Here is an 18,122-nt window from a genome sequence, read left to right as displayed (position 1 = left end):
GTTTTGCTTTCTGTTTTTTGATAGCATTTGTTCTAATGGGTGTGAGGTGGTATCTCATTGTGGTTTTGATTTGCATTTCCCTAATGATTAGTAATGTTGAGCATCTTTTTATGTGCTTTTTGGCTACTTACCTGTTTTCTCTGGAGAAACGTCTATTCAAGTACGTTGCCCGTTTCTGAATCAGGTTGTTTTTTGTTGTTGAGTTTTAGGAGTTCTCTATATATTCTGGATATTAGCCCCCTATCAAATAAGTGATTTGCAAATATTTTCTCCCATTCTGTGAGTTGCCTTTTTACTGTGTTGATAGTGTTCTTTGCACAAAAGTTTTAAAAATTTATGAAGTCCAGTTGGCCTGTATTTTCTCTTGTTGCCTGTGCCTTTGGTGTCATAGCCAAGAAATCATTGCCAATCCCATGTCATGAAACTCCTCCATGTTTTCTTCTAAGAATTTTATAGTTTTAGCCTTATGAGTATGTCTTTGATCTATTTTGAGTTAACCTTTGTATATGGTATTATGTAAGGGCCCAACTCCATTGTTTTGCATGTGGTGATGATCCAGTTTTCTCAACACCATTTGTGGAAAAGACTGTCCTTTCCCACTTATGGTCTTGGCACCCCTGTTGAAAATCATTTGCTCATATATGCAGAGGTTTATTTCTTGGCTGTCTATTCTATTCCATTGGTACATGTCTGTCTTTATGCCCGTAGCATACCGTTTTGAGGAGTGTAGCTTTGCAGTAAATTTTGAAATCAGGAAGTGTAAGTCCTTCAACTTCATGGTTCTTCTTCAAGATTGTTTTGGCTATTCAGGTTCCCTTGAGATTCCACATGAATTTTAGGATGGATTTTTCTCTTTGTGCAAAAACATCATTGGAATTTTGACAGAGATTGTGTTGAAACTGTGGATTGCTTTGGGTAGCATTGAGTCTTAGCAATATTTAGTCTTCCAGTCCATGAACATGGGATGTCTTTCCATTTATTTATGTCTCCTTTAATTTCTTTCATCAGTGTTTTGTAGTTTTCATCATAGAAGTCTTTCACCTCCTTGCTTAAGTTCATTTCTAAGTATTTTATTATTTTTTATGCTATTGTAAATGGAATTGTTTTCTTAATTTCCTTTTTGAATTATTCATTGCTGGTGTATAGAAACATAGCTGATTTTTGTGTGTTGATTTTGTATCCTGCTACTTTGCTGAATTGCATAGCATTTTAGATGGTTTCATAACTCCCAGGATGTTTTTCCTGTGGCAGATTGTTTCTAAGTTGAAGGAGGAAATAATTCTAATAGATAAAGAACGCACAGAACTTCAGCTGCACATGGCAAGAACAGATTGGTGGTGTGAGAACCTTGGTATGTGGAAAGCCTCCATCACCAGTGGAGAGGTAGGTTTGTCTGCTTTTCTTCCCAGTTTATTAGGTATTTATTTCCAAAGTTTTAAGTTTGACTTTATCAGACAAGATTTTGTTCCAAATAATTAAGGTTGGGAATAGAAAACTTATATTCATTCTTCTAGACTGCATTGGTCTTGCCTTCCTCACCCTGTATTTTCACTCTGGTTCATGACTGGGAGCTGTTACTGGGTTGCCTGGTGTAGATCTGATCTCCCTCCACTTCAGACAGAAAGTTGTCCTTGTTCATTGGAAGCATAAGCAACTTTCAGATAGGAACAATTAATGTCCTTGAATTACCAATTTACTTTTCCACTGAGGGTTGAAATAAAATGGAAAGCACTGCTTGAAATTTGAAGATGAAACATTTTAAAGGTGTTTCTGATTGATCCGTCCTGCTGACTTCAGTGGCTCAAATGTCAATAGCTCTCAGATCTTTAATAATGAATATTTTTTCCCTTGAAGTAGAAAATATTTTGCTATTCTCTGAGGGATATGAGATAATAGTTTTCAGAATACATTGTATCCCTTTTCTTTTGTCTGTAAAAATAATTTCATTTAAAGGAAAGATATTTCTATGCATTTACATTGTTAGTGTTGACAACTCCTTCCTTCCCACCTGCCCGACTGTCGAAACCTGGAGATGAAGGTCAGGTCCAGCATACCTAGAGATGATGTTACTAAGTGAAGTAAGTCAGACAGAGAAAGACAGATATCATATGATGTCACTCATATGTAGAATCTGATTTTTAAAAATGATATAAATTAACTTATTTACAAGAGAAACAGACTCACAGATTTCTAAAAGAAACTTATGGTTACCAAAGGGGAAACATGGCAGTGGGGCGGGGATAAAATAGGAGTTTGGGATGAACACACACACACACTACTATATGTAAGGTACATAACCAACAAGGACCTACTGTATAGCACAGGGAACTCTACTCAATATTCTGTAATAATCTATATGGTGAAAGAATCTGAAAAAGAATGAATCTATGTATATGTATAACTGACTCACTTTGCTGTACATCTGAAACTAACACACATTGTAAATCAACTATACTCCAATAAAATTAATTTAAAAAAAAAAAGAAAGTCCGGTCCACCGTATAGCACACAAATGACAAGATCCTGAGTAAGTCATTGTGACTGTTTGGCCCCATCATTGCCTCAAATGGCTGGTCAAATACTCAGCTCCTGAGATTTGCAAGGGCCCATCTGCCCAGCTTATGTGTCCATCCCTGCTTTTCCCGTCAACTCAGTGGCCTGACACTCTTACCAGGGGAAGGGCTTAGAATTCACAATCTTAAATTCCCTTCTAATTTAGGCAGCAAAACCGCGCATGTTCTCCAGGAGCCAGCCTGAAAGCACACGCGTTATACGTGAGAGCTTACCAGGCGCCCTTAGGGTGTCTTTGGTGCTTGTTGAGCCTCCCTTTAAGGTGAGCTCAGGGCCAGATACCTTTCTTGAGGGGAGGTGAGGGCAGTGGAGAGGGAAGGTTGCACAGAGCCTGGAATACCGTGTGGAAACGCTTGGTCACCGCAGATGGAGTTGCCTCTGGGATGGACATCTAGGAAGGGGGGCTCGGGGGATGTGATGTCAAAAGGTAACAGAGGAGGCCCTTGGAGGGCAGAGAACACACATTCTGTCACCTTCTCACCTTTGCCTAGCGCTGCCTCTGACATTTCACAGTTTATTGTAACTATCTTCCAAAGGCAAATACTGAGGGAGGGAGGAGAGGAGGAAGAACCCTCACGAGGCCCTTTGCCCTGGTGATCAGTTGTCGCTCAGGGGCTTGCCGCGACCTTGGTCCCCGAAAAGATAACGGAAATGGACCCAGAGGGGTCACCTGACTGCCGGGAGTTCACGAAGCAGCCCCGTGTGGGAACCTGTGGAGGATGTGTTCACCTCACGCCAGCCTCCCTGGAGCTGTGAGACGGGCTGAGCCGCCGCGAGCTGTGTGCGCGCCTCCACCTCCCGTCCTCACAGAGGGACGGTGATCCTACCTGGCGGGGCTCAGCCAGCGCTCAGCAAGTTCGCGTCTCCTTCCCTTGCCTTTCTGTTGATTCTTCGTCCCTAATTTCGGTTCATGACACTAATTCAAGCTTAGATTCAATGTATTTTCTTTTTGTTTCTTCTCTTATCCATTTATATTAAGAGCAATGGTGGCTATTCTGAATTATGATAGGGTGTGTGTGTAAGTGTTTAAGAATTAAGTTAGGAGGTAGGGGAAATTAGGTCTCCCAATGTGAAATTTCTCGAAAATGGAAATCACAGTTTGTGGAATCCTGTATTAAACTGGGGAAACCCTCATCCTTCTCTGAGAGAGGTTTTGGTGTCTCACACCTGTTCGCTTCCTGTTAATTTGCTTTTTCAAGGAAACCCAGTTAGGATGTTAAGTCTGCTATGTTAGTTTTCTTTTGCTGCACAGCAAATTACCACACATTTCATGGCTCAAAACATCACCCATTTATTAGCTCACAGTTGTGTAGGTTGAAAGTCCAGCGCTGCCTGACTGTGTTCTCTGCATCGTAAGGCTGAAATCAGGTTGTTGGCCAGACTGAGTTCTTGTCTGGAGAATCTGGGGAAAATCCACTTCCAGGTCCATTCAGGTCATCAGCAGGATTCAGTTCCTGGTGGTTGTGGGACTGAGGACTCTGTTCTTTTGCCGTCAGCACGATGCCGCTCTCAGTTCCTGGCAGCCCTCCCAGACCCTTTCTGCATGGCCCTCTCCATCTTTACAGTGGCACAACCTGTCAGACCTTTCTCGTGCTTCCTCTGATTCCTCTTCTGCTACTCGCCAGAGAAATCCCTCTGCTTGGAAAGGGCCCATATGGTTAGGATTAGCCCCTAGTTTAAGGTTGGTTGTCCATGTAACATACCCTAACTGCCAGAATAGAACCCATCATTTTCAAGTCCTGGGGACTATGTGGGGCATACATATCAGGGAGAGGGAGATCCTGGGGGACACTTAAATGTCTTGGCTACCATATCGCTCACCATGCTTTTCGTTGCTGTTGTGTTTGTCTGTTTTTCCAAGGTTACAGAAGAGAATGGTGAACAAATGCCCTGTTACTTTGTCATGGTAAGCTTACAAGAAGTTGGAGGAGTTGAAACTAAGAACTGGACAGTCCCCAGAAGGCTCAGTGAGTTTCAGAATTTACACCGGAAACTTAGTGAGGTATGAATTATTGTGAACACAGATTTAGAATAACTGAAGAAGAGAATTAAGAGCTCATTTCAATTTTTACACACAAAGAAACTGATTCATCTTTCTCCTTTGCTGTTGATACTGGCAAAGTGGCATTTTCAGCTTGATGTTTAGAAATTTACTTGAAGGTCAACCATCTAGTCTAGTCTAAATCCTTCAGGATAGATAACTGTCTGACCTCCGTTGAACGCCCCCCAGAACCCCCGAGCTGGAGGAGAGCTGGGGAGCATCGATGGCCAGTGGTTTCAGAGCTGCCAGTTGTGACCCACTGGGGGTAGTGAGATCAATTCTGGGTTGCAGCAATAGAAAGAGGATAGAATATATTGCATTTCATCACATAAAGGAGTTGAATCAGTGGAGTGCGGTGGTTGAGAGCACAGACTCTGCAGCCAGGCTGCTCGAGTTTGGATCCAGTTTGGATCCTCGCTTTACTATTTACCAGCTCTGTGACCTGGACCTGTCCCTCTGTCTCTTTATACCTCTTTTTATTAATATCTGTATTCTACTGATATTAATAGTGCCTTCCTTACCTATCTCACAGAGCTGTTGTAAGAATGAAGGGAATAAGTGTGTACAGAGCATTTAGAAGAATGTGCGGCACAGAGTAAACATGATTTGTTTTTATTAGTAGTAGTTACAGCAGCCGTAGTAATGAGCATTGTTTCATGGTACTTTTGCTTCGGTTTTATGGGTGTGTATATTGCATATATGGATGTGTATATTGCACATATGGATATGTGTATTGCATGTATGGATGTGTATACGTTTGGGTGTGTGTATTGTTATGTCTAGGTGTGTGTATTATAAATATATGGATGCATGTATCTGCATGTGCATTGTGGGTTGCAATGTGGTGTGTATTTCCTACTGTGGATTTTAGTTTAAAATGTTTGAAAGCTACTAATCTAGGTCAGTTCTTTTATTTGATAGATGAGGGAACGTGATCCCAGAGAGTTTAACTGACTCGTAGTAGGATGTGTACATAATGGCCAAACCAGGACTAGAATCCAGGTTGTCTTAGTTTCCATTCATGATTTTCCCATTTTTCTCAGGAGTTGCATCCTCTCTAACTCTCCATCTACTGGAGCTAATTGCCCTTTACCCCAGCAATTAAAGGGTTCTTCGGTTGTTTCTACCTTCATTTAAGTCCATTTTTCTCTTGCTCAGAATAAACTGATGCTGGTAAAACCCTACGGTCACCTCTCAGACCCTTCTTTTGCAAAGGAAATATGTCTGTTTCCTTTCACCTTTTCTTCTAGGGTGATTTTTTAAAAACACTTTTAATCAGTAATATCTATCAAAAACAATTGCTCTGAAGCATTAGAGGAAACAAGCCTTATAAAATTTCACATCTGTCCTTTTGTCTCATTATCTTTCTTCCTCTGTGGCCTGATTCCTGGGTTCTTCTCTCACCTTTGGTATTTCCTATTGTGTGAGTTTTTTCTTTTCTTACTTACTTTCTTTTTTTTGGAGTTTTCATTCTTTGAAAGAACTCTTCCTGTTGACAGCTGTGATAGGTCCCTGTCGGGGCTGCTGTGACCCTGAAAACAGCAGGAGGGAAGGCCGTTGCTGGCAGACTCTGTGCTCACTTACTCTTCAGCACCAGTGATCTAGTCAGCATATTCCAGTGGCCCCCGTGCCTTAGTGAAGAGGCAGCGTCTGGAGCATTTGGAAGCCACTGTCCTCCTGGCGCCTGAGGGGCAGATGCTGAGTCCTGTGGGCATTGCACGAGGTCAGACTTCATGGTCAGATGGATGTGGGTTTCAGTCCTGATCCTCAGTCGTCCCATATGTAAAATAGGGGCGACTCAGAGCTGTTACACACACCAAGCCTCTAGCACAGTGTCTGGCAGAATGCAGGATTTAATTCACAAAGGGAAGTTTATTATCTGTTAACATATTTTATTATTATTAATGTATTTACATTCTGCAGTTTGCCCTTGAAAGGCAGTAATAAAGCTACAGCCTGAGTTATTCTTTCTTTCCATGGTCTTCTTTTGTCAACCTTGATGACTTTTTACAGAGATGTTGTAAACAAAACACATTCTAAGAGAAAAGTTCTTGCTGGGAGCCACGTGTCTGTACCCCACACACACTGCGCTCCGTGCCTGTGGTGCAGACCCACCTTCCCAGCCCAGCTCCACAATTTCCAGCTTCCAGGCGTTTGTAAGTCCAGGGACGGGCGTTAGCTTTTTTCGTCACATGTCCTGTTCCTCTGGATTCCTTGAGCCTGGTTAGAACAGGTAGGTTTTCAAGGCCTTCAGTCTCAGAGGAACCTAGTATAGGAAGAGGATACTCGGTTTGTTCTTATTAAAAACCTAAAATTTTTTTAAAGATTTAAATGTAATTTCAATATACTAACATTTAATTTTTTTTCCCCTCACAGTGTTTCCCTTCTTTAAAAAAAGTCCAGTTGCCTTCTCTTAGCAAGCTGCCTTTCAAATCTGTAGATCAAAAGTTTATGGAAAAGTCAAAGAATCAATTAAATAAGTTTTTACAGGTAAGCAAACTTTCTGGATATGGGAGGAAAATTAGTCATTTGGGGGTTTTGGGGGGTTGAACTGTCATCATTCTCAGAGTTTGCCTGTTTGCTTCCTGTTCTCACAGGTCAGGACAGATCCTCAAAATATCTTTGGTTTTGGGTTCTGGGGGGTATTTTTTTTTTTTTGGTGATATATATATATGTATATGTGTGTATATATATGTATACTCTACAGACAGAAAATGCAGATACCATGTGTACGGCTTTCTCCAGTTTCACAAACTGGACACACCCTGATTACTAGCACCTAGTCCCAGAGACAGAGTGTCACCAGTCCCGCCAGCGTCACCACAGGTAACCGTGGTCCCGACTCACGACCACGTGCTTACAGCTGGTTTTGAACTTCACGTGAGTGCAGTCACAGGGCGTGGACCCCCTTCACTCAGGATCGTGGGCCTGAGGTCCTCCCATAGGGCTGTTTCAGTTGCAGACCGTTCTTTGATTTCATTTTGGTTCTCGTTTTCATTGTTGAATGGGCTTCTCCTGGCGTGAACCTCCTGCAGTCTGTTCGTGCTCTTGTTGATGGGCATTGGGAGAGTTGCCAGGTGGAGGCTGTTAATAAGCTGCCAGTGCTTGTCTAAGCTGCTGGGGAATCCCTGGGCATTTGGGGTTTTCAGTTTTTCTGAGTGGTCGTGGCGGTTTGTACACTCTCACCAGCGGCATGCGGGCTTCTGTTCACTCCACACTGGACGGTTTCTTTTGTGAAGTTAAAGTTGTGTCTGCTCTTCTGTCGTGTTGCCTGTCTTTTCCGTATCGCTTTGCAGGAGTTTCGTGTGTGTTTTGGATGTGCATCTCTTGTCAGAGCATATGTGCTGTGGCTATCTTCTTTCTGTGGGTTGCCTTTTCGGTCTCTTAATGAGCATAAGTTCTCAATTTTAATTTAGTCCAGTTTATCCATTTTTTTTTTCCTTTTGTGGTGAATGCCTTTTGTGCTTCTGGAGAAATCCTTGCCTGCTGCAAGGTTCTAAAGATAGTCTCCTTATTTCCTCTAAACACAGAACTGGTTTCTTTCACTCTATCCGTAGAGCATAAGACCGGACCAAGGTATGCTGTCTCCAGTAGCAAACCACTATTTATTTTTTCCTTAGCTGGGGCCTCTGTATTCAGGGTATAGTTAAGTTGCTCACACCATGGCCCCCAAAGCCCGTATAGTTCTCGGGGGGGCATGGACCTTTGCCTTGTGAAACACTTTTTGCCAATGCAATAGTAGCTAGAAGTCCTGAGACTTAATAATGGATGTTGCCAAATTCTTAGTAAAGGTTATGTTATATTCAGTTGGATCAGGGTGTGAATCATAGTTAAAGTAGGTACATTTTAGCTAGAGTTCCCTTGCAAGTGTTTCTAACTGTTTTTCTCTCATATATTCATCCCTCTCTAAATATATATGTATTGTTTATAAATATATAAGTGTGTGTGTGTATGTATATATATGTATATGTATATATTTCCCTCAGGAAATAAAATAATTGCACCTGTGAAAAACGTTCCGAGTTTAATTATGGCAGAACTGGGATAGAGAATCATTAACGTTTAAATGCTGTTACAGGAGGGAATTTAAAACTGAAATATTACCATCGTTGCTGATTCAGAACATCTAGGAAATATTAAACCCACTCAGGCATTGTACCTGATTAAATTGTTCAGATGAACTAAAGGTCTTGTTTGTGAAACGAATATGTATTATTCAAAATCCAAGCTTGTGAAGCCCCACGTGTGTAGTTCTGGGATCTTGCAGCTGATGCTTCCGTTTCCTTCCAGCCTCTGCTGCTGGGGGAGGGAGGGTCTCAGGTTGTCCGGCGCTTCCAGCCCTTCAGCTGCCTTTCCAGTTGTGCTGCAGAGACCGGGGTGCCCCCTGCACTTTTGGGGATGCGGGGAGGGGTCACTCGTGCCCCTGTTGGGTTGCTGGTGATGGAAATGGGTTAGTGATTCCTGCCCTGGTGCCAAGAGAAGCATGTGCTCTGCGCTGCCAGTAGGTGGCATGGGCGAGGCTGGGGGTGGGGACCATCTCCCTGAAGAGGTGGAAGGGGCATCTCAAGGGGCCACTTGTCTTTTGATCAAGAGGACCATAAGTCAGAAAGTAATGGTTTAAATTGCTTTTCATGTCCTCAAAGACTTTATGTGAAAGTGCTCACTACTGAATAACTTTAGATAGATTACACAGCAGACTGAAGTTTCAAAATATCATCCCACCAGCTGCAGACAGGAAAAGCAAGATGCAAAAGGTTTAGTCTGAAAGGCAGATATTATTAGGTCCACAGGACCTTCCAGAAAAGAGGATTCCATTGAGTGTATGTTTGTGTGAGTGTTTATATATGACACACGGTTCCCTTCGAGGTGTACTGATAATAGATGAGAATCCAGCCAGGCGTCCCTCAGACACAGGCAGCTACTCTGTCCCCGCAGCAGTGCGGCACCCGCTTCTGGGTGTGCACGTGCTGTTCGCTCTTCCTGGAATGTCTTACTCTCCTCACCTAACACTGACTAGTCCTCTTAGAGGCTCCACCTGTGTAGAGCAACGTGCTCTGAGCCTTCGGGGGGAAGGAGTGGGGATTAGGATTATATTCTCAGTTCAAAGATGTGATAAAATCCCAATTATACCTTGGCCCATAGACATAATCTTTGAGAACATTTCTAACTTCTCCTACACGTTCAATTTGGTGATTTTCCTTCATGATAGAATCTAACTTAGTCCAAAGACTTGTCATCCTTAATGATTTCCTTAGTTATGTTGATTGCATTATTTGAGACTTTCCGTTGGTTATCATTTGCTACTATTTGACAAAAGTGCTGGAGTGGAGATCAGCTAAAGGAAATCCAGGTGGAGGGAGACTGTCTCACTCCTAATCCACCCTCACGTGCAGCTGAGCATTTAATGCTCTACAAAAGGAATAAAGGCTCAGGGCCCTGCCCCGGAAGGCAGTAGTGACCCCAGCTGCCTGTCCCCTAAATCTCCTTGCTCACGTCTGAGGCAGAACCTCCATCTTCAGGCCAGTCTTCTCAGGACACAGGAAGCTGACAACCACTGGAACGCGGGGGTGGGGTGGGGTGGGGGTGCCCCGGGACCCCCGTCCCCAGTGTGGCACTATTGGGCATGCTCAGAGGTGCTTTTCTAGGGAGGGTCACAGGGTTTGTCAGATTTCAAGCTTGGTCTGAACAAATATAATGTGAACGTCATGGACCAGCTCCTCTGGGACCAGAATGTAACCTGTTCTCCCAGCAGAGAGGGTTCTGCCATCAGAACCCCAGTGTTCCAGCCCCCCAGGGGGGTTACATCATCCATGGGGCAGGATTTCTCATTGGTTCATTTATTCCTAAACCCCGTATCTGTGGGTACCAGACACTTACACATTCTTGTGGTCACACTGTTCATGTTCCCGTCTCACCGGCAGCACTTGCTTTGTACGTAAACTTGATGCATGTTCTCCTGTCCTTTCTCCTAAGGCCAGAGAAGTACAGAGAACTTGAGCAAATTTCCAGTTTATGGGCCAATAAAAACAGTTATAAAATTATGTAAACATACGCTGCCTGTGGAAGGTGGAGCACAGCGACAGAAAACTACTGCCTGGCAGGCAGTTACCACCATGTGACAGCCCAGAGCTCTTTTTTCAGCTGATGTACAAAGTCCACACGTAGCCATGAAGGGGTTGGGCGGGACCCTTGTGTGGTGTGTGAAAAACACCATGACTTTCCAAGGCGGCAGCCCCTGGGCCTGCGGGCGGTTTGCACGGTGAGACTTCACGTCGCCCTGAGCACGATCAGGGCGCTCCAGTTAACCCACAGAGTGCTGTTAGCCATCAAGCTCGGTGAGAACTCGTCTAATGTATTTCATTTCAGGAGGAGAGGGAAGTGGTTTTAGGTTCAGAATTGCGATGAAAGTCAATTTCCCGGGACAGCCGACTCCTTGCCTTCACTCCTGGTGGCTCCCAGCTCACAGACGAACCACGCAGGAGGAATTAATCCTCTTTCTCCCACAGAATCTGCTTTCAGATGAAAGACTGTGTCAGAGTGAAGCACTTTATGCCTTTTTGAGCCCTTCTCCTGACTACCTCAAGGTCATTGACGTGCAGGGGAAAAAATCCACTTTTTCATTATCCTCATTTCTGGAAAGACTCCCTCGCGACTTCTTCTCCCATCAGGAGGTGAGCCGTCTGAAGGTTGTATGTTTTTGAAGCATATTTAAGCAAACGTCTTCTGGAAGGCTGTTTGATGTGGCAGGTATTTGTGGAAGGCCTGCTACACATGGGGAGAAAGCAAATACCTTGAGTCACCATTGCTGTCATATTTGGGGACAGGGTTGATTACAAGGTAGGTGAGGGGCATGTGGATGGCGGTTCTGTGGGAGGCCCTGCACGGAAGGCGGCCTGGCCGGTGCCCGGGACGGGGGCGGGCACTGCGGAGGGGCTGGAGCTAACGTTGAGGTTCGGGAGAGGAGGGTGTGTGTGGGGAACAGTCAGCAGGCCTCTGGGCCGGGGGAGGGCGTCGGGAGCGCGCGCTGGAGGAGGTGAGGCCAAGGGTGGGAGGAGGGTCAAGGCCTCGACGCCGCGCCGAGGAGTTCAGGTTTCATCTCGGGGAACGGAAAGCCGTGTCAGGTCCTGGAGCAAGATGCACCTCGCAGTGGTGCGGTGGGTGAAGGAGTGAATAGAGAGAGGCTGCAGACATCTGCCATCTCATACCTGGCCCTCGGGCTTCCCTCCGGGGGCTCCTTACTTGGCTGAGGCCTGCGGCCCCTCGTTGGCTCTCCAACAAGTTGCCCGAGACCATCTCCGAAGTGTGGCGTCTCCTTAGTTCAATGCCAGACGCCACCGCCTCTTCACCGGAATTGGTTTAATGAGCTTGGACAGAAGGAAGTAACCATGGAAAGGCGCGTCTGCTTTACCGCGTCCTGAGCTGGAGCGGAGCCCGCGAACCACAGGGGGCCCGCCCGCCCGCCCGCCTCCCTCCTGGGCGTCTCCCCGCCTCTTCCCCGCACGCCACACGTGTCTCGTCTGGCCGTACTTGGCGTCTCCCCTCCGCCACCTCCCGTTTATCCCTGCACCTCTTGGGATTCACCCTGTGGCCCAGTCACGCCGGGAAACTGCTCTCGGAAGGAGGAAGGCCAGTGGCCAAGCAGCAGCCTCCTCCAGCCTCTGCAGCCTCTGATGCTGCTGGACTTGCAGTGAAGCCGTGAAGCTGGGGTACCCCTCCGGCCTCTGTGACTTCTCAGCCCCCTGCTCTGCTCGTCACGCCCCCACAGCCCTGTCGTCAGGCCGCTGCTCGTTCCCGCAGCTTCAGCTGCGCCCCCGCACACATCCGAATGAACTTCCTCAGCTGTCCTTCCACTGCCTCGTGCCTGCACCCCTGTTACAGCCCTTCACCCTGCTTGGAGAAACAGCCACGTGTATACTGGCCGCCTCCCCGCAGAGCTAAGGGCCTCTCAAAGTCGGGATCCACCTCACACTCGTTGGCACTAGCCTGGTGCCTGGCATAAATGAGTTTTCAACTGAAATTTGCTGATATGCAGATCAAGAAGTGAGACTAGCTGAAGTACAGAATAAAAGCTTGAATCAGAGCTCTAAAAATAACTAAATTACTTTATATTATACATGTCTTTAAAAAAAAACAGTGAATTTAAAATATTTCAAGTTAAAAAGCCTTCCTTTTAAAACTCAAAATGGTTAGAAAGCTGTTATCTCCAAATTCACTCCTCATTAATACAGTGACAGAGGCTTTTCAGAATTATTTTAGACCCTGAATAAGGCTTTAGGATCAAGCTATGCCCTGAGTTTAGATACACTTTGGCCTCTTTGTGAAAATGCATAGGTTTCTGCATGTAGGGAAGTTGAAGGATTGTGTGAGGTTGAACTATAAGTGCATCGTTCGGAATTGACACAGGGAGAAAGAGAACGTATCACCTTCCTTGGATGAGTGACCTGCTTCCCATGACTTTACTGTTCCCCCAGGAGGAGGCAGAGGAGGACAGTGACCTGTCAGATTATGGTGATGACGTGGATGGAAGGAAAGACTCCTTGGCTGAACCGTGTTTCATGCTGATTGGGGAGATTTTTGAACTTCGAGGAAGTAAGCTGCTTTATTACTATTCAGTGGTGTTTGCTGGTTAAGTGGTTACACACACACACACACACACAATATCCCTTTGTTCCTGAATCCGACATGTATTTATATTCATTCAGCAAATACTTTCACAGGCCAACCAGATACCAAGGCAGGATCTGAGGACACAACCTTAGGACAGATGTCCTTGTACTCATGGAACTTAGGGTCCTGCTTTACCCTGCACCATGTTCCTCTGTATACAGAAAGCTGGAATGCTTTGAATTTCTTTTTATGTGACTTTATTGCTTCATCACCAAAAGGTAGACAAAAATTAATTTTGCATAGCAGAGGAAGAGCCCTGTTGTTCGAGGTGGGTGTGTGGCCAGGGACGCAGGGCTGCCCAAGCCTGCTCTCAGCCTCCCTTCCTCCCTAGAGGACTGGTCATCCGTGGAGGCGTGGGGGAATTTCATCCCCAGGGGACACTGGCATGTCTGGAAACATTTTTGGTTGTCACAGCTCGTGGGAGGGTGCCACTTGCATCTTGTGGGTGGAGGCCAGGGATGCTGCTAAGCATCCTCCAGTGCACAGGACAGCCCCACAGCAAAGAGTTACCCTGTCCCAAATGACAGCAGTGCCAAGTTGAGAAATCCTACCCTAATAGTTCCTGAGGGAGATGTACTTAGAAGAAACAAGAGCAAAAAGAGGATCAAAATACTCTTTTGTTGAGACCTGCACAAGTGCCTCTCTCCCGAAGCAGTACCGGGGTGAAAGGTCAAACAGTACTTCTTGGCTTTAGTCTTGAGTCCTGAATAGGACTCTCTGCCCACCCTCACCTTCCACAGTCCCCAACCTGTAAATCACGACGCCAGCACACTCGGTCACACCTGGAGCCTCGAGTCCTAGCTAGAGATGTGCCGGGTGCCTAAAGGCACAGCTGAGCGCCTAGCAGAGCAAGCGCACGAGACGAGCAGGGTTTCGCGAGGCACAGCAATGCTCCAGCTGGTAGCACGTTGCTCAGAGAACGTCCTGGGCTTTGCCCACTTGGATGAGCATCTTCTCCCTTGGGGCAAAGAAGGTGGGCTGGGAGTTGGTCCTGTACAGGAAGCCAGCTGTGCATTGCTTCTTATTTATACATCCCTTAACATGTCGCTTAAAGAATTCTTTGCAGATGAAGAAACTTCAAGTGCTGTTATAGGCTTGAGCGTGTCTTTTATGTCTTTTAATCCTCGGAATCTTTACAACGATCTGATGGATGTATGGATGAATGAATGAATAGGCAAGAAAATTTTCAGTGCTGGGATTGTTTTGGTCATTGAACTTTTTCTTCCTCTAAGCCAAATCTTAAAATAATCAGCAAATACTTTGGGAGCTTATGTTTCAGATATAGCTCCATAGGGGAAACAAAAATATCTCAGAGGTAGATTCTTCCTTCAGTGAATTTACAGCATAATGGTTTCAAAAATGTAATTCACATTAAGCAATAGACACAAATTCTAAACTCCAGGGAGAGATTTATATATAAGCATGTTCATTTAAGCATAATTACAGTAAGGAAAATTGGAACTAAGCTAAATTCAGAAATGGGTGATAAATTAAGAAATATCCACATGATGGAATATTGTCCAAGTATTAAGGATCCTTTCAGATGAAAAAGCTATAGCTGGTCCGTATTTTCGACACTTTACGATGTGTGCTGACGTTTAACTTGGTTCAGTACAGGCAGGAAAAAGCAGCTCTCCCCCCACCCCGGAGGCTGGCTTCTCCTCAGTGAAGTGTCCCATTAAATCATGACCCCTCCCCGTCTTCCACAGAGTCGATAAGAATGAGGAAGCCCCGTCTTGGCCTTCGGTCAGCGTGTTCTCTGCGACACAAAGAGACTGAGAAGCCTGGTGGACGTGTCAGAGGCAGGCAGGGCAGGAGTTCTCTCTGTGGTGTGCATTTCCTACCTCATGTGCCTGCTCAGAATATTTGGTTTTGCTAGTGACTTTCCAGAGGGGAATAAACAGAACATCACTGACAATGAGATGTGATATATTTGCCATCAGCAAAGTCCTAGGGTTGCTGCAGCTGCCTCCATGGCTTTGAACGAATGAGTCCTTGGAAAGAATAATGGGGCTATTCTGTGTTGGAGTGGGGACTAGGGAAGGGTAGGAAAATGTCATAGAGTCAGGGGCATCAGTGATGGGAGAGAATCTGTAGCAGAGCCGTTTTGGGTTCCTGCTCTAGTTCAGTTTATGAAAATGGAGCTACCTGTCTGCTGCCTGAGAAAGGTGGAGCGAAGTTCTCATCCCTGCCAGACACACCCCTCCCAGCCGGAGCGCCAGCCTCAGATGGGCACGCCTGCAGTGCGCTCTGAATTCCATCAAACACTTAGGGCACTTTTGAGGCGTGGTCCTGACCCCAGGACTTGACGCTCACTTGAAGGATTACCACCACTGCACCTGGACACTTAGATCCATTTTTAAAGTTAGAAGTGACTTGAGAATGTGTTAAAGTCTAGTACCAAGTCTGTATTAACTGTTGATTTCTGCTTGTGTGCCTTCCCTTGTACAGAGGTGTTTGTGAATTTACTCTTTTTTTTTTTTTTTTTGGTGCAGGCGCCCTGAATTCTTGGCCCCATCATAGCCAAGTCATGTATCACTAGCTAAACATTGCAGTGGATGGAAGTGAATATATAAATGGAATATTTGGTTTCGATTCCAATTTGCAGACCAAACATATCCTCACAGCATTTCTTTGCCTTCTTTTGGTTTATATTCATATTCTACACTTATAACAATGTGTCTCCTAATCTAATGCCAACAGTAAAAGTTTAGATATGTAGGACCCTTCACAAAACTCTTTCACACAAAGTATTGCCATGACTCTCCAGCAAAATGAAAGTACATGCTAACACTGTCCTTTTCCAGATGAGGACACTGAGGCTCAGAGGAGGTGATGGTGGCCGCCTGCTCCGGGCGGTGGCGCAGGAGCAGTGAGTCCATGGCTCACTCGGAATCCTGGGGCTTCCCAGTTCCCCTTTCTTCCCCCACGGGCATAAAATATATTAAAATGCATGATCTACAAACTACTGTTCAAAAGGGAGCAGTTAGACCCATCAATTTGTTAATATTTCAAAATATTTGTGAACATCTGACTACAGATGCTTCTCGTTCAGAGCCGTGTATTAGAGCAATGGGTTCAACAAGCCAGGCACAGATCTAAAAGGAATTGCACTGTCTGCTAGCGGAAAACAGACGTCAGTAGCCCGGGGACACGTGAAGTGAAGTTTTAGTTCCACTCGGTAGCTCAGCTGTTGTTAGGCATATAAGCTGTTAAGTCTTAAGTTTTCTTACATGAAAAGCTGTAAGAAGTCTTAAGTTTCCTGTCATCAGTTGCTAAGTAGAAAATGAAAGCTTATTCATTAGTGTATACCTGGGCAGGTTTGCTAACCTAGACCCAAATTCTGTGGATATCAAAGCCCCTGACTTAGTGTCCAGACTTGGATTGAGTGACGTGGTTAAGATTTATGCTTTGTGCTGCTATGAAAATGTCACGATTGTGGTAGCCTGTGGTAATGCTTTTCCTCTGATTTATATTTTAGTGTTTAAATGGGTGAGAAGAACATTAATTGCTCTCGTTCAGGTCACTTTCGGAAGAACCATCAACAAGTGAGTTGCACGAAACTAATGTTTGAATTCATGCCCTAGCCTTTGCCTTAATAGTCCAATTACATCCCCAACTCAAGGTTTTTTCGTTTCTCTTACTTTTTATTTCTGATATGATTCTAAGATTGGATAGGGAAGCAGATTTCTACAAGACTCTCTCCCCCAGAATGTGTGGTGCACCAGATAACAGAAGCTTGGGCTGGCTCTGGCAGGCTGGTTGATGAGGGTCAGAAGATTGTTCTGGAAAGTTCTCTGTTGACCATGATGACTGGTTTTAATATCTTGGGTACAGCATTTTTATGTCACATGATGGGGATCAGTTTAAGGCTTAGACTCTGAGCCAAAATGAAAGTAGGATGAGCATCGCACGGCAGGTATTTATTTGAAGGGAAATGCAAACCATATATTTTTTTAGAGTTGGGGTGATACTAAAATAGTAATTCCTCTTGTTAGTTGATAGCTAAGTATCCATGAGGGGTGTGTGTACCCTATAACACTATTATAAGCCATATGTGTATTCTGAATTGTATCACGTTACCCATATCCCTAAGGGTTATACTCTATGCCCAGTACCCAATGCTTACGAGGCTGTAGCATTATGACTTCCCCACACAAAAACTGGGAGTCAACTGGTAAAACTAAGGGGGAAAAAAATCAGTTATTTTTGTACAGCAAAATATGTTTTAAGATGAAATTGTCAGATTTTTCTAAGTGGAAGATTAATTTAGTTGTCAGATGTATGTATGAAGTTAACATTATAGTTTTATCACATAAATCTTATAAATTTTTGGGGGAAACATAATGAAGATCATATTATATTTTTATTCAGTTGCAAATAGAATATATTTTCCTTGTGGTCATAAACCAAGATTTACTTCTGTTTATTTCTAAGATTTTTTAAAGAAATGGTGTTAGTGGCTTGTTTGACTTTTAGTATCGTGGGCTTTTAAGCAGAAAAATGCCCTGTTTAACTTACAGTTTCAGTCTGAGGCAAACCTCTTAACCTTAGTACTGACAGGCCTTGGATAAAGAAGTTTTCAAAATGGCCCTATTTTTCTCAGAACTCCAGACTTGCTCATTTATTTTCTTTTTCAGTTTCAGAAAATTATGCATACATTCCCTGCTCCTATTTATGATATTGGCTCTTAATTTTAAGATGAGCAGCTGTGGTTTGAGAGTGGTGAATACATTAGGCGGTTCTTTACATGGGGCTGGGGGAGGGGCACCATGTAGGGAATTTTCAGTCTGTGGGTTTCAGTGGGCTTTTTATCAGATAGAGAAATTACGGAGCACCTGGC

The 18,122-nt window shown here is 44.6% G+C and overlaps 1 protein-coding gene across 1 annotated transcript in view; it reads left to right on the top strand.

Annotated features, from left to right (window-relative positions):
- SNX25 (sorting nexin 25) overlaps positions 1–18,122 on the top strand; it is a gene marked incomplete at its 3' end in the record, with an annotated part of 86,370 nt that overhangs the window by 65,431 nt on the left and 2,817 nt on the right. The window contains 8 exon segments of the mRNA XM_079726850.1: positions 1,252–1,383; positions 2,715–2,765; positions 2,768–2,833; positions 4,433–4,573; positions 6,989–7,102; positions 11,119–11,283; positions 13,084–13,201; positions 16,761–16,827. Coding sequence (XP_079582976.1) covers positions 1,252–1,383; positions 2,715–2,765; positions 2,768–2,833; positions 4,433–4,573; positions 6,989–7,102; positions 11,119–11,283; positions 13,084–13,201; positions 16,761–16,827 — 854 coding nt within the window.

This window comes from Hyperoodon ampullatus (genome assembly GCF_949752795.1).
Source record: "Hyperoodon ampullatus genome assembly, chromosome: 20".
Taxonomy (NCBI): Eukaryota; Metazoa; Chordata; class Mammalia; order Artiodactyla; family Ziphiidae; genus Hyperoodon; species Hyperoodon ampullatus.
This window is presented reverse-complemented; position numbering and strand designations above follow the sequence as displayed.